Source organism: Cynocephalus volans, chromosome 10 (assembly GCF_027409185.1).
Source record: "Cynocephalus volans isolate mCynVol1 chromosome 10, mCynVol1.pri, whole genome shotgun sequence".
Taxonomy (NCBI): Eukaryota; Metazoa; Chordata; class Mammalia; order Dermoptera; family Cynocephalidae; genus Cynocephalus; species Cynocephalus volans.
In genome coordinates this window covers 60,493,847-60,515,867 of record NC_084469.1, presented here as the reverse complement: position 1 = coordinate 60,515,867, position 22,021 = coordinate 60,493,847, and the positions used below count along the sequence as shown (strand labels likewise).

General features: G+C 50.7%; 1 protein-coding gene across 1 annotated transcript; it reads left to right on the top strand.

The window, feature by feature from the left end:
• Positions 1–360: 360 nt before the first annotated feature.
• KCNN4 (potassium calcium-activated channel subfamily N member 4) lies at positions 361–12,382 on the top strand. Its single transcript, XM_063112839.1, has 9 exons — positions 361–519; positions 3,427–3,522; positions 4,823–5,238; positions 7,016–7,151; positions 9,515–9,625; positions 9,790–9,908; positions 10,284–10,353; positions 11,664–11,831; positions 12,304–12,382. Exons 1-8 carry the CDS (start codon positions 361–363, stop codon positions 11,826–11,828), a joined length of 1,272 nt encoding a protein of 423 aa, XP_062968909.1. The 3' UTR covers positions 11,829–11,831; positions 12,304–12,382.
• Positions 12,383–22,021: the final 9,639 nt, after the last annotated feature.

Sequence of the window (22,021 nt, the reverse complement as noted above, 5' to 3'; positions counted from 1 at the left end):
TGAGTGTAGGTGTGTATCACAAGGTGCAGACCATTGTGTGTGTCAGTGTGTGTCTATCTACATGGATGGATGCCTCTTCCTTGCTCTGCCCCAAGACACACCCCAGCCCCTCCTTAGCCTGGGAAGAGGGGTTGGGGAACCTCCCCCTACCCAGGGTCCTCCCCAGTCCCTCCCCGCCCTGCCCAGCCGTCACCACTCCCCAGAGGGCACAGGGCTCTGCTGTGCCTCAGAGCAAAAGCCCCAGAACAAGCAGAGCAGCCAACCGGCCACAACCTGCAAGCCACAGTGGCTGCTCTTTGCCTGCTGCGAGGTGGGGGACCTTGGGCAGGAAGCTGGCTGAGTCCCAAGACCCTGGGGGCCATGGGCGGGGAGCTGGTGCCTGGCCTGGGGGCCCTGCGACGGCGAAAGCGCTTGCTAGAGCAGGAGAAGTCGCTGGTGGGCTGGGCGCTGGCGCTGGCGGGAACTGGCATCGGACTCATGGTGCTACACGCAGAGATGCTGTGGTTCGGGGGCTGCCCGGTGAGTGGAGCCCTTATTCTGGGCCATGAGAGGCTGGGGGCTGTGACTACTGGGTCTGAGGGAAGAGGAGGCTGGGGCCTTGACTTCTGGGTCTGAAGGAGGAGGAGCTGGGGTCTCAACTCCCAGGACCTGAGGGAGGTAGATTCTGGAGACTCTCTGCAGGAGGACGGGAATAGGGATCACAGTATTTGTCTTTGAAGATGTTGCAATTAGACAGGCGGGGGCCCAGCACCCCTGGAGGCCAGAAGGTGGCTGGTCAGATACTGAGTTTCCCAAAAGCAGATTAGGAGAGAGGTAGCCCCAGGTTTGGTGAAGGGAGGGCGGAGAGAAAGACTAACTTCTTCCAGTTGGCGGAGGCTCCTCGGTTCTTATCTAACCTCTAACTTTTACCCAGTACCTCAGCTGCAAAGGCAGAGCCCAGAAAAAAATACTGGCTGGGGGTGGGAAATGGAAAACACCCTCCCCCCCCCACACCCCTCATCTCCAGTATTAAGTTCAATTTCCCCCAGAATCTACCTGCTATTTAGTAGGGGAAATAATGCAGAGGTAGGTTTATAGTAACCTGGACTCCTGGGCCCCAGGGGAGGAGGGGGATGGGGGCCAAGGCTCCTGGGTCTGAAGGAGAAGGATTAGAAAGTCTTTGAGGGAAGGAGGGCTGACTACGTTAAGGATAGTGGGGAGTGGGGAGGAAAAGGACAGGTGGGGTGGGACAGATCTCAGCAGGCTCCTCACACATTCCAGCCCTGGTCAGGACAGTGATGGGGGCAGATGGAGGACAAGGGTCAGAATCGGTGGCTCGAGGGGAGAATGGAATTGCCCGACAGGAAAGGAGGGGTTGGAGACCTGTCTGGGACTATGGGTTGTGGAATTAGGCTGGTGGGGGGGGGCAGGGGGCGGACGCTGATTTGAAGATGGGATTGAGAGGATTCCCGGGGGACTGAAGCTCAGACTTGGAATTCAGGGTGAAGGAGGTGGGCAGCTCTGAAGTGACCAGGAGCCACGTGGAGGGTCAGGGCAAGCCAACTTCCTCTGGCCAGGCAGCCGAGGCGAGGGCAGCAGGCACTGAGGGGGTGGGGCTGCCAAAGCCCATGACAACAGGAAGCAAGGCTGGGGCCTACCCGCCACTTCTACACTTCAGCACTGCGCCCAGCCGGGGAGGTGGGGACATGGTAGCCCCTGGCAGATGGAAAGGGACAAGGGGGTCCTTTCTTCCCCACCCCCTCCTTCCATTTCTCGCCTCTCCTTTCTTCCTTCCCGCTACCACCTGCCAGGCCACTGCCTCCATCAGTGGGACCTTGGGAAGCTGCTGCAGCTCTCTGAGCCTCAGTCTCCCGATCTGTAAATTGGGGGTGAGGATTGAAACACATGACCCTAAAGGTCCTCCTTAGTCTTGATAACAACCATGTCCCCTCACCCCACAACCATCTCAATCTAATGAACTCATCTTGCACGGCCCCAGACACCTGCTCCCAGGGGGTGGGACTGGCGGGGAAGAAGCGCCAAACCCTGCAAAGCACATGAAGGGGGATGGATGGAGAGTGGTACAGAGAGAGAAACAGAGATGCACAGAGAGAAAAAGATGGAGAGGGATGGAGACAAAGATGAAGTAAGAGACAGAGAGGTGCAGTCACAGAGAAAGACAAATAGAGAAGACTTGAGATCTACTGAGAAATCCACTAGTGAGAAAGATAGAAAGTCCAATAGAAATAAAGACCCTCAAAACACAAGTAGAGCAGAAACAACCATCCCCAGAGACAGGGAAATTCAGACACCAGAATACGGGCCCAAGTGTAAGCGGGTCTGGGATTTGGGGTGGGAGGAACTGGAACAGTAGAGAAGCCACCAGAGAAGCGAACTGCAGTGTGGGCTGGGGACTCCTGTCCAGTGGGGTGGGGAAGAAAGAGACAGGGAACTGGGGAGCCATAGAAGGATGGAGGGGGTGGGGAAGGGCTGGGGACAACGGCACCATTGTTCCAGAAGGGGGAGAGGAGCAGGCCCCCAGGACAGGAAACTGGCCCTCTTCCCCTGCTCAGAGGTGGGGCCCAGCCAGGGGAGCTGGCAGCGGCCTTAGGAGAGACAGGTGCAGGGCTCAGCAGGGGAGCCCAGGTAGCCCCCTTCCCTGACAACATCTCCCAGGCAGGGGGCAGCCCCTCTTGCCGGAATCCAGCAGTCCCAGTCCCCTCCAAGTCCCTCCCTTCAGAATTCTAGATTCCTCCAATGTATTGCTACGCAAAGAGAGGTTTCTGGAGGCCCTATGCTTCTGGCCAAATTTGCCCTGGGCTTAGAGCCGGAAGGGGGGGGGGAGGAGACACAGGGGCAGGAGTGGGGGCGGCGAGCCCTTTCAGAGCTGGGGCCAGGGTCTCAGGGGCTCAGCCCCCCGAAAGAGAGCGGAGAAGGATGTCATTCTGTGTTTGGTGATTGAATGATAGTTTCTAGGCTCTTCTGGAATTGGGGCGGGGGGCATTGAAGTTGATTTCCAGGACAAGACCAGCTGGGTGGGAAGGGAAGAGGAGGGGGCACTCTCCAGAGGCTACGTGTCTTTTCTAGACACGCAACTGAGGAACTATTTTTAATGGGGAACAGGACAGGTGAATAAGAAGGAATGTGAGTTTCAGAGGTATGGGTCAAGGGAGAAGAGCCAAGGAGGAGAGTGGACACCAGCACCTGGACAGGGTTTTCCATTTGGGAAGGAAGAGAGCACCTTCCCTGGGGACCAGATGATGGTTTGAGACTTCTCCAGAACCAAGATATCGGGAGGGACTGGTCTGGGTGGTGGGGGTTGGGAGGGTGGGTGGAGGAGGCTGGGAAACTGGGAATCGAGAAGGGATGGTACTTTTGAAGGAAGGTAGAGGGACTGACCAGGTGGAGACCTGGGATCTCATCCCCTTTTTCTATCCCTCCTGACAGTGGGCGCTCTACTTGTTCCTCGTTAAATGCATGATCAGCACTTCCACCATCTTGCTCCTTTGCCTTATCACAGCCTTTCACGCCAAAGAGGTCCAGGTAGGCGACGCCCCACCCCTGAGCCTTCCTCCCCCCAACCCCCACCACGCCCTGTCAGCTCACACTTTCCACCCTCTTCCACCTCCTGATCTGAGTAATGATGTTCCTCCACCCTGAGCTGCATCCACACCCTCACCCGTTGGGATGGGATGAACCACAGACAGACAGACAGACAAAACCTCCTGGAGCGGCCCTGGCCCTTCCTCCACCTGAACCCCCCTCCCCCATTGCACACTCAGGGGTGCTAAGAGTTCCTGCCCTTCCAGCTCCCCAGCTTCCCCACCTCTGCACCCTGGGCCTCTGTCCACTCTGCCCCCAGGCAGCCTCACTCCAGGCCCAGTCTCCCAGATCTCTGTCCTCCATCACTGTGTCTCCACCTAGTCCAGTACCAAGCAGCCTAAGGACCCAGCTAGTGCCCACTCCTGACCTCCCCAGTTCTGTCAGTAGCCCCCAGACCCAGGAACTCTTCCCACCCATACCTCCAACGCCATCTCACCTTGACACATCCCATCCCCCGTCTCCCCAGATCCTGTTGTCCCACTCTTCTTCCCCTGCCTCCCTCTTCCCATACCTTTGAGTATAGTGGGACTATTGGCCATGCATAATAATGCCCCGTGCAGTGCCTGGCACATAAAAGGAACTTGGTAAAAAGTGCACATTATCGTTATCGTTAATAACAGTCTTAGAGCAGTTAAGTGGTCTGGGTTTGTAGCCCAGCTATGCCACTGCCCACCTGAGGGACCTGGGCCTCAGTTTCCCCACCTATAAAATGGGAGCAATAATAATATCAATCTCACTGTGTTGTGAGCATTCACTGAGTCACGTACAAGGGGATAAAGCAGTGCCTGGCACATCCAAAGTGCCCAATAAAGCTGGCCATTGTTATTGCTGATGTTACTGCTGTTACAGTTACAAGTGTCCCCAGAAACAGGAGCAGGAGAAGGCTCCAGGGATGTGGGGTGTAAGCTCCAGGGAGGCAGGGGTTTACCTGTTTTGTTCTTCTCTATGCTCGGCACATAGAACAATGCCGGGCACACAGTAGACTAGGCGTTCAATAAGTGTTCACGGACTGAAAGTTCTGGAAGTGGGCTGAAACTAGCGGGTGTGAGAGGGGAGAAAGTAGAGCGATGTTTTCCTCGGGCCCTGCCCGCCCCTTTCCCAGCCCTCCCCAGCCCCACACCCCTGCGCTATCTCCCTCCCGGGGCCGGAAGGGTGCGCCCCCTTGTCTCCGGGCGCAGGCGGGCGGGCAGCCGCCTGACCTGCGCCTGACCCGCCTCCCTGGTCGGCTCCTTCCCCGCAGCTGTTCATGACCGACAACGGGCTCCGAGACTGGCGCGTGGCGCTGACCCGGCGGCAGGCGGCACAGATCGTGCTGGAGCTGGCGGTGTGCGGGCTGCACCCAGCACCAGGGCTGGGCCCACCGTGCGCGCAGGGCTCGGGGGCGACGCAGCCCTGGCCGAGCTTCCTGAGCCAGGGGGAGGCGCTGCTGTCCCTGGCCATGCTGCTGCGCCTCTACCTGGTGCCCCGCGCCGTGCTCCTGCGCAGCGGCGTCCTGCTCAACGCATCCTACCGCAGCATAGGCGCTCTCAACCAGGTCCGCTTCCGCCACTGGTTCGTGGCCAAGCTGTACATGAACACGCACCCTGGCCGCCTGCTGCTCTGCCTCACGCTTGGCCTCTGGCTTACCACGGCCTGGGTGCTGTCCGTGGCCGAGAGGTGAGGTTACTAGGGGCAGATGGGGTCACGGGGGTACCTGGAGCACCTGAGCCACAGCCACTGCCGCCCTGTACGGTGGTACCTGCACGGTTGAGGGCCCCTGGCGCCAAACAGTGGAGAAAGCTCACACTTTCCACTTTTCTCTTCCTGGCTGTTTGCCCACACCCTCATCCTCCGGGGCTGGAGGAACCAACAGGCCAGCCCCAAGCATTCCTCTACATGCAGCCTTCAGGTCTTCCCAGATACACACACAGACCTTCGCAAGCCCTTCCCTGTGTCTCCGGACCTCTCCTGCTTCAGGTTTCCAGGCATCTGTTCAGTCTCCAAATCCAGGCTCTGGGACCTGGCTAAGGGTTGCATCTGCCTTGGAAGAAGGGACACCTTTTCCAACTTAGCACAGAGGCACAGTAGCTGCTTGTTGTGACCCTGGCAAAGGGGTGATTTGGAACTGATCTGGAAAAGAATTCCCTGCAGAGAATTGGGACCAGATTCCAGGCTGCCAGCTGGAGACTGTGCGACCTGATGTGGGGCCCATACCCTTTCAGAGCCTCAATTTCTATCTTACGGAGAAAGAAATTGGGAGTAAATTTAGCCAGTGGCTCTCAAGGTGTGGTTCCAGGACCAGCAGCATCGCCTGGGAACTTGCTGCAAATGCATATTCAGGCCCCATACAGACTTGCCAAATCCAAAATCCTGGGGAGTGGGGCCCGGCAATCGGTTTTAACAAGTCCTCCTGGTGATTGTGACACCCATCCAAGTTTAAGAACTTCTAGTTTAGTGCATCTGGCAAAACATTCTTGAGAGGAGGTGGAAAATGAGAAGATTTGGCTGTAGATCTCTCCTCTCTGAGCCTCAGTTTTCTCATTTACAAAATGTGTGTCAAATTCTACCATCTTTAAAGTCTCACTGGCAATTCTATTGTTTCATGATTTTAAACTCCTTTACTTCCCAGGATCTTAGTTTTCCCAACTGAGAAATCAGTCAGAATTAGGATTAATGAGTGATCCCCCCATCATGTTTCTCCTCTTAAAAATGGGAGAATGCGGAGGAAGTCAAAGTTCAAAATCCCAAGGCAGGAGTCCTCAGACTTGAATGCATTTGGGAATGGGGGCATGGGGCTTGCTAATAGAGCAGATTCCACTTCCACCCCCGGAAACTCTAATTTAGTAAGTCTGAGGTGTCTGGGGCTCTCATGAATGAAGCTTTCCCTGATGATTTTGATACAAGGGGCCTATGGGCAAAGTTAGACAAATCTATTTTTTATCCCTTCCATGGCTGGATGTAAATATCCCCTTCTATGAAGGGAGGGGAAAGGAGGGCAGAGTCCTGCCAAGCCTTTTTAGAGTTCCATCTTTTCACTTCCGATAGGACTACTTCAAGGCCATACAGCATCTTTGTCGAAATTAGAAAAAGACGCCCCTTCCTCTGGATTGACACAGCCCCCTGCCAGGGTGTGACAAGTGAATTTTGGGCTGGGTTTCAGCTCCTAAACCCTCAACCACACACTTTAAATGTGGCAGCCCAGTAGCCTAGCTGAAACCATACAGGCTTTGGAATTGACCAGACCCAGGTTCAAGTCCAACAGCCCACAGTGGCTGAGCATCTTGCCAGGTCACACAGCAAAGAAGAGGCCAGGCAGGCTTTCCAAAGCCCAGAACTTATTGGCTCTGTATCCAGTACTTCTTGAGACTGCAGGTGTGTATTGGGAGCAGAGAGGAGCAAATGTGATAGAAATCTCCAAGGCGAAGTCTCAGGACTAATGCACTCTTCCCTGTAGGCAGGCTGTTAATGCCACTGGGCACCTTTCAGACACTCTGTGGCTGATCCCCATCACGTTCCTGACCATCGGCTATGGGGACGTGGTGCCGGGCACCATGTGGGGCAAGATTGTCTGCCTCTGCACTGGAGTCATGGTGAGTACAGCCCTCAGGGACTCTACCCCTATCCCAAACTGCTCGTCCTCTGGGCCCCAGGAAACCATGGAGCCAACACAGGCTTTCAAGAACACTCTCTGAAAAACTTGGGTGTCTGCACCCCCACAGTCCTATTCCTTCTTCAGGACTCAGACACCCAGTACCATTTCCTTTTAAGACCAAGGAATCCAGCCCCTATGTCTTTTCTCTCTCCAGAACCTAGTATCCTAGCCCTTATCCTCCTTAGAGACCCAGACCCCTGACATCCCAGCCCCATTTTGTCCCAGAACCCAGGAATCTAGTTCCCAGCCCCATCAAGACTCAGGCATCTTTTGCTCCACCTTCTAAATTGTCTAGGACTCAGGCACCTGGTTTTCCAGCTCCAGGCTCCAGCAGAACCCAAGAATTCTGTCTTCCAGCCTCCATCAAGGGTACAGTGTAGTCATCAAGAGCACGCCTGTGGGGCCAGGCTACCTGGGTTCAAACCTTGCTTCTGCCACTTCCTAGCTGAAGTCCTTGGGCAAGCCATATAATCTCTCTGGGCATCAACTTCCTCATCTATAAAAAAGGATGCCAATACTAGTATACTCCTCATGGCATTGCTGAGATCGTTAAATGAATTCAACCATGTAAAGGGCTTCAAACAGTGTCCAGCACATAGGCAGTGCTTAATAAACGGGGCTGGGGGCACTGTTATTGTAACTGGTCTCAGGCATCCAGCTGCTCCAACCCCAGTTCCTGTGTCCTCAATGATGAAGCAGAGGCTTCCCAGCCCCGAGTCAAGCCTCCTCCCCACAGCGGCTTCTTCCTGAATCCAGATATCCATCTCCTTCCCTCCATAGACCTAGTTATCCAGTTCCACTCACCCAGTTCCTATCCCCCTCCAGGCCCCAGCGTCTTATGCCTTGGCCCTCACCTCCCCACAAGATCTAGTTACACTTACCCTCAGGGACTAAGCCATCAGTCCCTAGCCCTGATGTTGTCCCAAGAGGGATATGTTGAATCCCCAAGCCCTGAATCCACAGGCGATGGATGGGGTGACAGGGAAATATAATCGCCCATAATGGTGAGTCTTTGAGACAAGGGAAGAGAGGCCAGGAAAACACTCCCATAGGTCCAGGGACCCTTAAAGCTGCCTGTGACCTTCTCCCTCACTTGACAGGAGAAACGAACGTCTTGAAAGATAAGGCAATGTGCACCAGAGCTCACAGCCCACTTTTGGCTGAAAAGTTCCATCGTGCAATGGAATAATAATCACTTTACATTTATTGAGCACATACTCTGTGCTGGTCTCTGCTCTAAACACTGTCCTGTGCTGGCCAGTTAACTCATCGGCTAGAGTGCAGCTTTATAACACCAAGGTCATGGGTTCGGATCCCGTACCACCCAGCTGCCAAAAAATTTATATATGTAAACGCTTTCCAGGTGTTAACCCATGGATTCTACAGAATAACACTGTGAGGGCATGCCTGTTTTACAGATGAGAAATTAAATAACTGAGAGATTAAATAACCTGATGAGAGCTGGGCTTGGAACCCAGGCAGCCCTTGAGGCCAATGTATGTGACCAGTAAATTGTTCTGAGTGATTGAGAGCTGAAACATATAGGGTGGAGGAAGCTTCAGAGGAGTATTCATTCTAACTCGAGGAAAAGTGAGCAGGTGCCACAGAGCAGTTGAGATTTGACAGGGCCTTCGAGATTCTTTAAGAACCAGGAGACTTGGCAGAAGAAAGGGAGGAGAATGAATGTTCGGACAAAGTGCTCAGGCAGATGAGGCAGAACACAGCCAGGGCTATGAGTTGTCTGGGAGTGAGTCCTAGACTTTGGAAGGTAGTGGGAACCTAGAAGGAGATTAGAATGAAAATGGCAGGGTCATAACAGGGTGTCAGGTCTCTCTGAGGTCAAGGTAGGGTGAGTGGGATGCTGGAGGTGGTCCAGGAGGGAAAGGACAGGGCCAGAGCTGGGAAGAGGCTGTGGGTGTGGGAGGAAGGTGAGAGACACCCTCCATGACCTAATGGCCAACTAGGTATGAGCAGTGAGGAAGCAAATCAGAGGTCTGCCCCTACCCAGAACCAGCTTTCGTCTCTCTCCTCCAATTATATTTTTGATGAAGGAGGCCATTCTGATGGTGTGAATACCGCCATAGAATTTGGATAGACATATGTGATTTCTGATCTCAGCTCCACCACCCTGAGCTGTAGGACCTTGGTTCTCCTTTCTGAGTCTGTTTGCTTGTCTGTCAAATGGGGATGGTTGTAGCTGCCTTCTGTGGCTGTTGGGAGGGTTCAAAGATAGAGTTGGTGGCAAAAGGCTGGCCCACAGAGCCCCACAGCCTCATGCCACAGAGCCTGCTGTGCCCACAGGGGGTCTGCTGCACAGCCCTGCTGGTGGCTGTGGTAGCCCGGAAGCTGGAGTTTAACAAGGCAGAGAAGCACGTACACAACTTCATGATGGACATCCAATATGCCAAAGAGGTGAGGTTGGACCTATGGCACACAGAATACACCCCCTCCTCCAAAAGCCAGGAGTCCAGGCCCCAGCCTGCTCCTCTCCCAGGATCCAGGAGTCCAGGCCCCCAGGCCCCTCCTCCCAGAGCCCTAGGGGTCTATCTCCACTGACACTGTGCCACCCACCCCAGATGAAGGAGTCAGCTGCCCGGGTACTGCAGGAGGCCTGGATGTTCTACAAACACACGCGCAGGAAGGACTCCGGAGCTGCCCGCAAGCATCAGCGCAGGCTTCTGGCCGCAATCAACACGTGAGGGCCACTCTGCATGTGTGCGCAGGCATCCATGTGTGCCCATGTCCACATCATCTCTGTGCACAACTTGTGTGTGTGTCCATGACCATGGCTGTTCAGGTCCGGGCACCATGTATGGTCTCAATGAACAGCTGTTCACCTGGATTGGACCGTGGCTCTATGCGTCTATGCTGGTTTATCTGTGCATGTCTCAGAGTGTCTGAGGATGGGGCTTATGGGTGCAGTCACCCCCTCCCACACTTTCAGCTCCTAGGCAACTTTTCCTCTTTGTAGTGTGTCTATGTTGGTCTCTTCTCCCCTCCCCAGCCCAAGCTAGGGCCACATCTAGGGACCAGGTTTGTATGAGAACTGACCCCCCATATCTTCCCACAGGTTCCGCCAGGTGCGTCTGAAACACCGAAAGCTGCGGGAACAAGTGAACTCCATGGTGGACATCTCCAAGGTACTGGGATCCCATGGGAGGAGGTTTGGAAGAAGGGGGAGGTTGAGGTGGCTGGCAAGGAAATCCGGCCCTAGAATAAGGAACCTTAGCAAGGGCCTGGCACACAAAGTTACTCAGTAAAGGTTTATGGTTGAATGAAGAAAGGAAGGAATGAATGATGCAATGTAGAGTTTCTTACACTCAAAGTGCAGATCTCTTTTAAACTTAAAAGAAATTGTACAAAGAATCCCAGTATTGGATTTCAAGTTATCTTTATTTTCAAGTTACTCACATGTGGACGGATATAAAATTCCTTCCAGCTACAACTCTTATACAATAAAACCAAAGCAAATTTACAAACCAAGGTCAAACATAGATGGCAAAACCAATAAAATTCAGATAAACAACACTGACATGGACACAGGTGACATTGTTTCAGGAAAACTCAATCTCTGCTGCTACTGTGAAGGGGGTGCCCAGGGCCACAGGGGCTTCCATGCTGGGCAAGCTTGCTTGGCCGAGACAAGACTCAGCTTGCCCACTCCCTTCTGCTGAGACCCTTGATTCTGACAGTGCTCAAGGACAGTGACATCATGCTCCCTTGGCCTGGCTCACAGCACCTTTTGCTTATCTGGTGGCCTTTGCTTTTCCTCATTAGTCCGCAACAATTCAAACAGTGGCCCTTGGCACCAATGCCATGGTAAACATAGTCACAAATGCAGGCCTTAAAACTGCATGGCAAGGGCCGGCCCGTGGCTCACTCGGGAGAGTACGGTGCTGAGAAAACTTCATGGCAGGTCTCAGTGAGGAGGTGGTGGCCCAGATCTGCCAGACTGGGCCAGTCAGAATTTCCAAAGATTACTGAGCCAAAAACACAGAATTCAAGAATTTTCATAGAAGGCTCACAAACCCGCAAGTGTCAAGCTGTGAATCCTAGTTTGAGAATGTAGTAAAAGGGCTATACTGTATGGATTTTGGAGTCAGGCATCATCAAATCCACTAATATTTAATGAGCACCTACTGCATTCTAGGCCCTATTCTAGGGGCTGCCTTGGGCATGTCATTTAACTGTCCCATGCTTCAGATTCCTCAGCTGTAAGAAAGGAACAAAATTCCCGTTCTCACAGCTTTTAGGATTTCAAACCATACAGGAAAAGCACCTGGCCAAGAAATTAGTATCTGGTGGGTGTTTAATAAATGCTAACAGTTATTATTGAGGATAATCCTCCAGGGCCAGTAAGGATTTAGTCACTGTTGGTTCCATTGCCTTACCCTGGGGGAGTGGGGAGTTTTGACCCCAGCCCTCTGACACCCACCCTCTTCCCACTCAGATGCACATGATCCTGTGTGACTTGCAGCTGGGTCTGAGCAGCTCACACCGGGCCCTGGAAAAGCGAATTGACACATTAGCAGGGAAGCTGGATGCCCTGACTGAGCTGGTTAGCACTGCCCTGGGGCCTCGGCAGCTTCCAGAATCCAGCCAGGAGACCACATAGCTGGTGAGGGGGCTGGGACTTGAGTGGGAAGTCATCCTGGAGGAAGGGTGCCTGTGGCCAGCACCCTGTATAGCTAAGCAGGTGAGGGATGGCCTGGAAACAAGGCCACCCTTTCTCTTCAGCTCTGGCTCTGTCTGGAGGAAAGGACTCTGAGTTCAGGGCTGAACTGGCAGTGAAGGAAGGAGACATTCATTCCGTCTCCACTTCATTGAGCCTCAGTACCTTTCTCCCTCTTTCTCTGCTTGTTCTCTGCCTGTTTCTCTCTTCCTATTCCTAGACATGTTCTCTAGCTCTGTCCATCTATGCCTCTCTCCAAATGCCCATCTGCACCCTGGTCTATTGGTGCTGGGGTACACCTACCCTCTTCCTCCCACCTTTGCCCACTGGTTTCTGTCTACCTCAGTGTGTCCCCACTCTCACTCTCCCTCTGCTTTCTGGTCTGCCTGTCCATCAACCTCTCTATTTGTCTCTCCAGGATCTATGGAGGAAGAACCAGCCTGCTTTCCCCAGGACTGAGGTCAAGGACATCCTCCCTGCCAATCCTGACTCAGCCCTGAGAATAAAATACCTCAAGTGTAAGGACCAAAGGGGGCCACACATCAGCATGGCTTAACTCATTGCTGGCTAAAGGGGGGAAGCCTTGGCCCAACTGAGACCCCAAATGGGAACATGGTCACCACCACCCCACATACCCTCATCAAAAACATTTCCACTGTGCTGCTATAGATGACCTCCAGCTTTCAGTTAGAAGTGGAGGCACCTGGGGGTCAGGCTTCTGGGTCCCAGGGGAGGAAGGGACTTGGGGCCTGGAGTCTAGGATCCTGAGAAGATTCAGTTGCTGCTGGACAAGCTGAAGGCACCAGGACTGAGGCTGGGGCTAGGCGGGAAGCAGCGCCCCCTGGTGGGACAGCAAGGAGGACACCATTTTTCTAGAGCTGCAGAGACTATCTGGTGGGCAGGAGGAAGAGTGTGCAGCTCACCAGTCTCTGCTCTTATACTTTGTAATAAACGAAGTGTTAAACAAAGCCAGAAGAAGTTGCTCTTTATTTCTAAACACATCTATACTCCAAACTGGCAGACCATTCAGTGGAAGGTCCTTGCCCTGTCTCAATCTGTTTCCCGTCTATAAAATAAAGGCTTCTCCTAAGTGCCCTCCCCGCTCTGTAGGCTGGGCAGTCCTCAACAACCCCCTGCACAGATCTGAGGCTAAGAGCAAGAACTCTGAATTCAGACAGATCAGGGTCCAAATGCTGGTTCTGCCATCCACTTCCTGTGGGACCTTGGGAAAGTGCCTTTACCTCTCTGAACATTTTACCTCACCTGTAAAATGGGGCTACCTCCCCATGGAATTGCTGTGAGGATTAAAACAAGGAGTGGTACAGAGGGTCGGGCATTTAGTAAGAACCAAGTACGTGAGAGATAATCATTTTTATTATTTTTATTGATTATCACACACAATAAGTGGCTATCCTTTTTTTAAAAAAATTTTTTTTGCTGCTCCACCTCCCCACATTCCTCACCAGAACCTAGATGACAACTCACCCATCAAAAGACTAACAGGAGCCCCAAACCATCCCACGACCTGTTTCACATCTGGTCAAGAGGAGTCTGCTAGGACTCAGATGAGGAAAAGGAAGAGGGTTGGCACTTAACAGAAGCCCTACTGTGTGCCCAATTCTGTGCTCCCTGCTTTTATAAATCATCATAACCACTCCCTTGCCCCACCCTACCACATTCTACAGCGATAGAAATAGGTTTCAAGAGGAGCCAGGCTTAGGGCTCACTTGGGAGAGTGTGGTGCTGATAACACCAAGGCCACGGGTTTGGATCCCTATATAGGGATGGCTGGTTAGCTCACTTGGGAGAGCGTGGTGCTGACAACACCAAGTCAAGGGTTAAGATCCCCTTACAGGTCATCTTTTTGAGAAAAAAAAAAAAAGAGGAGCCAGGCTGGTCCATGGCCCCAGCCAGGAAGCTAGGAATCCTAGCTGCAGGGCCCAGATTCACACCCAGCCCATCCCACTGCTGAGCCCTCCCTCTCGGCCCCACCTGAGGTGAGTCAGAGGCAGAGTGGCCTTGGCCTGACTTCCGACAGCAGCTTCACTTCAACTTGAGGGGATGATTCATCCTTACTTCCCTCACTTTGAGGGGAAGCCCAGGCTGCAAGTCATCCTCTTCTGCTCAGCTATCTTTGGATTTCCTAAAAGTCCACAGCCAGCCTCACCCATTAGCCCTGAGATTAAATTGCGGCCTTCACCACCCACTGCACATCCTGCCCTTCCTTTGGATGCCAGCCCACCTGGGGAGCAAAGGTGGGGGCTCAAGAAAGGAATTAGATGACACCTCCAAAGACATCTCCAACACCGTTCTCCTGCAGAAAGCCCTCCTAGCAGTGTTGCCAAATCCCCTGCCAAGCTCATTCTTCTGGGACTGCTCTTTCCTCGTCCCACTCCCCTTCAGCTGGCAAACTCCTTCCTACTCGTCCTTTAGGCCTTGGCTTAGATGTCTCTTCCTCTAGGAAGCCCTCTCTGAAGCTCCCATGGCCCCATCAACCTGTCCCTACCACAATAATATTTATTAGGTCAAGCACCATGCTAAGTCCTTTATATAAATGGTCTCACAAAAGGAGGCAAAGTGGGCACCATTGGTCCCATTTTACAGATAGGGAAATCAAATTGTGGAGAGATTAAGAAACTGTCCAAATCCATAGCAAAGAGGTGGGAGAGCTAGGATGTGACCCAGGCAGCCTGGGTCCAGAGCTCCAGCACGTGACTAACTGACCCATTCAGACACTGAGATCATTATACTGTATTTTCATTTTTGTTCACTATCCTGTCTTCAATGCCAACTCCTCAGTGAATGTTACTGAATGAACACACTGAATACCTGGAATGGCCCAAAGCTCCTCATCTTCTACCACATGTTGGTTTCAGCTGAGACAAGGGCAGAATTTGTTAGAAGGGGCTTTCAACAAAGAAAGTAAGAGAACACACAAGAGATCCCATGTTCTGAATCATCTTAGATATGTCCCAACTTACCTGCCCCCATACTCCTGTGTGGGACTCAGGTCCAAATGCCCCCCTTCTGGCAGTTTTTCTAACCACCCCCTGACACCACCACCACCACCAAATCATCACTTCCTGAAGATCCTGAGCCAAGAGCTGGGCTGCAGACATGAATCTGCAGGCTCTGTCCTTCAGGGGCTCAGTTTCATGGTGATTCTGGATACCTCCCTCTCCTATTTCGGTACTGCCTGCACTGCTATGAGAAGACTTCATGCATGCCCCATACTGCCCTTTGAGGACCTTTCTAACACCAGACCTGACCCAGCCCTTCCCATGCTCAAAACACTTCCATGGCTCCCACTGCCCTCCTGTCAAAGTCTAGCTCCGAGGTCTAGATCTTTTTTTCTGTAACTGAAACATATTTTATATAAAGAACACGAATTAATATCTCAAAGAATTTTTACAAATGCATTCATTTGAGTTGCCACCACCTAGATCAAGTTAGACATTTCCAGACTCCTAAAAGCTCTCGTGTCCCTCCCAGCCAATACCCTCCTCCAGCCCCAGTAACCACCATCCTGACCTCTATCTTTATTTCTTTTGACCAACTCTGAACTTTGAAAGGAACCCTGCTGCTTGCCCTGGTGTATATATGCTCCTTGGGATCTGCATAATGGCTGTGAGATTCATCCACATTGTCCATCTTTTTCACTGTAGAACAGTGTTCTATTTTGTCAATATACCCAAAAACCTCACCTGGAGGACGCTGCAAGATCTGGCCCCATCCTCCTCCTCTCCCCTTCCCTTCCCCTCACTGCGCTGGCTTCTCCAGCCATTGGGCTCCTTTTCCTTCCCAAACATTCTTTGTCGTAACTGCCCACTGCTCTCCCCTCCCTCTTGCCCCAACCACTTAGGACAAACATCACCAGTATTTGTCCAGTTCTTTGTTATGGTCCATAAAGGAAGCCATATCATCCTAATCATTGGACCAGACCGGCAGTCCAAAGACCAGCTTTGAGCTTTTATGCTGTTTGGAATAGCTGCTAACATACAAAAAACAGGAGAGTGCTTTTCACAATTTGAAGGGGATGTCAAATGGTAAAACTTCCCCTTCTTTTACCAGGATAAACTGGCTCTTCTTCAATTCAAGTCCGACCCCCTCTACACCCGTGCCCCATCCACACCTCTTTTAACCTCCCTAAGAACCCAGCTCCTAAGCCTCTTCATCCATTTTCCCTCTATCACTCCAACCAGCATACAAACATGCCGTAATTTCTCTCATCGTATAAACATCCCGCTGGAACTTTAGGAAGCATTTTAGATTCTACAGTATCCTTAAAGTTCACTATTTACCAAACTGCCAAACATCTGGAATGATGAGTACTTATAAGCTTTTCCTTATAGAATCTGTATTATGATATTGAGAAGTTTCCATAACAGAGACTGGGGGATAAAAAAGGCTTTTTTTCATGGTGGAGCCCACGTTCACCTCCAGCTATGCCCCATATCTCTGCTCCCTAGGCAATCACCTCTTCGGAACCCTTTGTTCCCTTAGCTCCAGGTCATCACCTCCTCTGATGTTCTTGCTCCCTCTCAGCCCTCTCCAGGATGCTGCTCCTATCCCTGAGCCCTAAATGTGGGAGGCCCAGGGGCTGGTCTCTGTGCTTTCCAACACCTCGGCCTGCATGATCTCAGCAAATCTCAGGGCTTTAAATATCCTCTATACATGAGCAGCTCCAAAATTTAGCAAACTTGTATAGTTATTGATAAAATGACAGGATATCTGTGATTTGCTTCAAACAACAAATCTTTTTTTAAAGTGTGCTTATATGTGGGAAGGGAAAAGAGAAAAAACGAGACAAGTAAAATGTAGATGATTATCAATTCTGGGTGATGGGTAGGTGGAGTTCTTAATACCATTATACCTTTGTCCATGTTTTTAAAATTCTGTAATGAAAAGTTGGGAAAAAAAAAACCTCTATCTCTAAATCCCACCTTCTCCCCCTAATTCCAGTCACTTCTTGATGTCCAGGGTATACCTCAAAGTTAAGAAGCCTGAGCTCATCAATTACCCATCAAGACTACTCCCTGTTCCTGCAAAAAGCATCACTCTTCATCCAGTTGGCAGGCCATAAATCTTTGGGATGACTTTTTTTTTTAATGGTGTACATCGTGAAATTTGACGCACGTATACATTGTAGAATGGCTAAATCAAGCTAGTTAACATATGCATTACCTCACACTTATTTTTTTGTGGTAAGAACGCTTAAAATCTACTCTTTTAGCAATTTTCATAACAATACATTCTAAATTATAGTCACCATGTTGTACAATAGATCTCTAGGATAACTTTTATGTCATTTCTGATTCTTGCTTCCTCTCACACTCCACGTTTAATCCCTCGGCTCTACCTTCAAAACGGATCCCAGTTCTTGACCCTTCTCACATAATCTATCGGCACCACCTTCTTGCTGAGCCACAACCATCTCTCACCCAAGCAGGAAAATCAGCTTCCTCTCCTGCCTGACAACAGGCCATCCTCCTCACAGCAAACAGCACTGTTTTCATTTAACTTGTCTGTGCATAGACAACAGTGACATGATTCAAAAAAGTTAACACATTCTCAAAAAATTGTCCCTACAGCCCTGACTTGCATCTGTCTATATCCTTCACCCCTACAACCACTATAAGTTTTTGTTGTTCACTACAGAAATATTTACAAAACATACACCAGAACATGCTGGTCCTTGTTTACAGTCTTCCAGTTACACTTGGAAATAATCTCAAAACCCTTACCATGGATGGTAATACCTTGTGTAACCTGGCTTTGTCTACACCTCCATCCCTAAATTATCCTGCCTTTCTTCCCCTCCCATTTTTCTGCTTCAGCCACTTTGGCCACCTTGACGGTCATTGAACAGTCAGGCCCACTCCCACCTCGGGGTCTTTCATTACTGTTCTTCAGCATCTTTATCTGGCTCATTTCCCTACCTTCTTTCACTCTCTGCTCAAATGTCACCTCCTCAGAGCAGCCTTCCCTGACCACCTGTCACTCACTGTGACCTCTGTCACTCTCAATTCCCTTAGCCTGATTTCCTTTTCTTTTGATTTTATTTTCTTATTTTTTAGTTGACAAATAAAAATTATATATATTTATGGTATACAACATGATGTTTTGATAGACATATGCATTGTGGAATGGCTAGATCCAGCTAATTAACATACGCATTACCTCACATACCTATCTTTTTTTGTGGTGAGAACAATTAAAATCTATTCTTTGAGCAATTTTTAAGTATATGGTACATTGTTATTAACTGTAGTCACCATGTTGTACAATGAATCCCTTGAACTTATTCCTCCTAACTGAAATTTTGTATCCTTTGACCAATATCTCCCCAATCCTCCCTACCATCCTTGATTTTCTTTTCTTCCAAGAATCTTTTACCTGATGTCATCTGCCCCACTAGAATATCTGCTCCTGGAAGGCGAGTGCTCTGTCCTATTCACTATAGGATCTCCAGCCTACACCCGTGTCTGGCAAACAACTATAGTTCTGTAATTCGTTAAATATAAGAATGAATGAAATGAACAGAGAAATGAATAAAGAGTTGAATAGATCATTTGACAATGGCTCTCAAAATTTCCAATCACATACTCTTTGACTCAGCAATTCAATTTCAAACAAGATACTCTACTGGTAATACTATCATATACATGCAATCAGATGTACATGGATATTATCTGCAGCAAATGTTTGTAAGAGCAAAAGTTCAGAAACAGTCTAAATGTCCATCAATAGGGAAATTGTTAAATAAAGTATCCACACAACAGCATACCATGCCACTAACATGAGAGAAAAGGTAGCTCTCTGGGTGCCTGACTGTACCACTCACTCACCACAAGGTAGGCTGCCTGGTGCCAGGAAAAAACTGTGGGCTCACCCTGGAGTGAGACAGGCTTGGGTCTGAATCCAGGCCCTGCTGCTTCCTAGCTATGGGGCCTTCGGTAAGGGCCTTCTCTCTTTCAGACTCATTTTCTGTATCTGTTAAACGGGGAAGGAGGGGAAGTTCGTAGTGATGGAACACAGAACCTGGTACACAGTGGACCCAAGGTCAATGCAAAGCCTCTTCTTTTCCCTTTTTAAGTCATTTCAACCTCTAAGGATTGCCTATGAAACTAGCAATGGAGGGTAGTCTGGAGTTGAGAAATTCAGATAAGAAAAATAGTTGTGGCCTGAGAAGATGTAAAAATGGACACTGACAGACATAATACAGAGATGGCCTGTCATGTATATCTTCCTTAGACACCCACAATCTCTCTGGAAAATCCATAAACAGGGCTCACGTCTGTTAAAATGATTAGTGTTTTCACCTAGCCTGTGGCAGCCTGGAGAAATGGTTCTACCTGGCACCAGGTGCTGGGAAAACGGCAGCAGGGATGAGGCCTGGAGTGTATGGGGCACCTCAGAATCAACCACTATCATCATCATAGATCACAAAATAATGGCAACACATAGTGCTGTTACTGAATTAGGCTCTTGGGTCCCAAAGTCATAGAAATGAACAATGTACCCAGCAGTAAAGCAAGCAACACTTTATTAAAAGAGGAGATAGACTTATGCATAAGTGGGGTAGCTACAGTAAAGCTAGCCTCCCGAGGGGAGCTGTTCAGAGTCTTTTATATGGAAAGGAATTAAGAGGTACAAGCCAGTATCACTGGAGGTGGTCCATTCTGTCTTCCTGGTTGCATCATGGGCACATGCTCAGTTAAGGCTTTGGTTCTTGCACCTACTTAGTAGGTCCAAGACGGCAGTGGTGTTCATCATCATCACTCCAGGAAGGTCAATGTAGCAGTCACCTTGAAGTTTTGTGTGCATGCAGGAATTCCTACAGCGGTTTTAAATTTAATCTGTAACTTACAAGCCTTGGGAAGGGGTTTTGCAAGTCAGTGAATATCTGTTCCCCTCTGTATGGAAAGTGAAGGTAAATGGTCAGGGTCCCTCAGATATTCAAAATCTTGCCAAGCATTTGATGTAAATATGCACCCAGGTGTTTCTTGGTTATTGTCTGATATAATTGTGCATGTTTGCTCAGGTGTTCCTGGGTTGTCTGACTCGCACCCAGGTGTCCTGGATTATTGGACTTGAGTATAAAGGACGAATGGCTCTGACCCACAGTGCCCCTCTGCCCCCGGAATCCTGGGGTGGGGGAGGCTACAGAGAGGCTGCCACCGCCATTACTGCCGCTGCTGGAGGCCATTGCTACGAGCTGTTGCTGACTTCGCTCGCGTTGGAATGAACCTGTCAACTCTGCTAATGGCTCCTGGGGTCTTTCCCAACTACTACCTCACGACCTGCACATGAAGGGTCTGTGACCCAGTCTGTACAACAGGTTTGAAGGGCCTGTGAACTCTAGTCCAACACCCTCTTATCTCAGTTTATTTCATCAGGGCCGATCATGGGGTAATCATGTGCCCTGGGCGGGGGATCTCACGACTGAGGAGTGGAAAAGTAATAAAATGTCCCCTGCAGGGAAAATAAAGTCAATTTGGTTCACAGGCCTAGCAACAGGCACTGTTCTAGGCACTTTCGCCCATTTGTTCCTGACATTATCCCATTTCACAAAGGTGACAAAGAGGCAGGGTGTTAAGGAACTCAGCCAAGGTCAGCTGCTACTCATATAACCCAACACATGCTCTTAACTCCAATACTTTGCTGTAACAGGTGCTCCAGGAGGAAACTGAGAACCAGTGCTTTAAGAACAGAAAATGGGGAGCAGAGGTTGGGACTTACTTTTGTGTACCTTAAACTGTATATATATTTCCTGTTCAAATATATATATATATTTTTTTAAAGATGACCGGTAGGGGGATCTTAACCCTTGACTTGGTGTTGTCAGCACCACGCTCACCCAGTGAGCAAACTGGCCATCCCTATATGGGATACGAACCCGTGGCCTTGGTGTTATCAGCACTGCACTCTCCCGAGTGAGCCACAGGCCGGCCCCTCAAATATAATTTTAAAAATACTTTAGAAGATTTCATATGAAAAGTGGGAAATGTGGCTAGTCCGTTAGTTCAGTTGTTTAGAGCACCATGTTGTAACACCAAGGTCAAGGATTCGGATCCCCGTACCGGCCAGCCACACCCCCTCTCCCCTGAAAAAAAAGTGGGATATTTCCCCTTCACCATTTTTTGTGTGTGTGTGACCGGTAAGGGGATCACAACCCTTGGCTTGGTGTAGTCCGCACTGCGCTCAGCCAGCGAGCACACGGCCATCCCTATATAGGATCCGAACCCGCGAAGTGCCGCTGTGCTCCCAGCCCCGCATTCTCCCGAGTGAGCCACGGGTCGGTCCCCATTCACCTTTGTATCTTCCCATTTGGTAACAACCCGCGCTAAGTCACCAAATCCCTTCGACTGCGCATGCGCTATCCGTAGGCCGCACGCTCGGCCCTTAGTCCTCTTCGGCGCTCCACTTGCTGGAGTTTCAATTCCGACCCTCGACTGCATCCCTTTCTCCACCGCGACCCCGAGGTATTTAAAACGTAGTTCTGCCCCCAACAGAAATGACATTGGAGCCGTTTGGGATCTGATCTGCCCACCTCTGCTGCCTCACCTCCCACCCTAGGGGAACCCTGAGTCCAAGGGGGTCCTCGCAACCTTTGCTAAGCTGTTCCCTTCGCCTGGAGTGGTGCCCTTGTCTGCCGTCCTTCAAGGTCCAACTGGATTGGGTCCTTTCCTAAGTGATTTGGTCCCCTAGCCGACTCCCTCCACAGACCGGGATCTCGCCCAGGGTACACGCCAGTTCTGATTCACTCATGTGTTCTCAGCCACTCAACACTGAAATTCCTCCCAGCTGCTCCATCCCCCGCTGCATCTCGCCAACATCACTGAAGAGGCGAGATTCGAACCCGAAACGTCAGGAGCCGCCCTCCCCTCCTTTGTCTACTATCCACCCATTTCCCAGGGCCTCCACCGACGCGCACGCGCATTGAGTCAGAGCTGCGGCGCTCTCCCGCCCCCCTCCTTCTGTAACCCGCATGCGTGCTGAAGTCAACCCCCTCCCTCAGCGCATGTTCAGCTAGGCGCTCACATTCAGCTCTCGCGCGTCCAGCCCGCACGCATGCGCAAAGCCAGCAGCTACGAGACCAGATCTAAGCTTGGACCCGCGATATTTCCTCCTCC

What these genes read in the sequence shown, in the direction of transcription:
- KCNN4 (XM_063112839.1), top strand. Translation starts at nt 361, where the DNA reads ATGGGCGGGGAGCTGGTGCCTGGCCTGGGGGCCCTGCGACGGCGAAAG. An exon ending in ACATCCAATATGCCAAAGAG is followed by an intron (nt 9,626 to 9,789) that starts GTGAGGTTGGAC and finishes CACCCACCCCAG; the next exon opens with ATGAAGGAGTCAGCTGCCCG. An exon ending in CCATGGTGGACATCTCCAAG is followed by an intron (nt 10,354 to 11,663) that starts GTACTGGGATCC and finishes CTTCCCACTCAG; the next exon opens with ATGCACATGATCCTGTGTGA.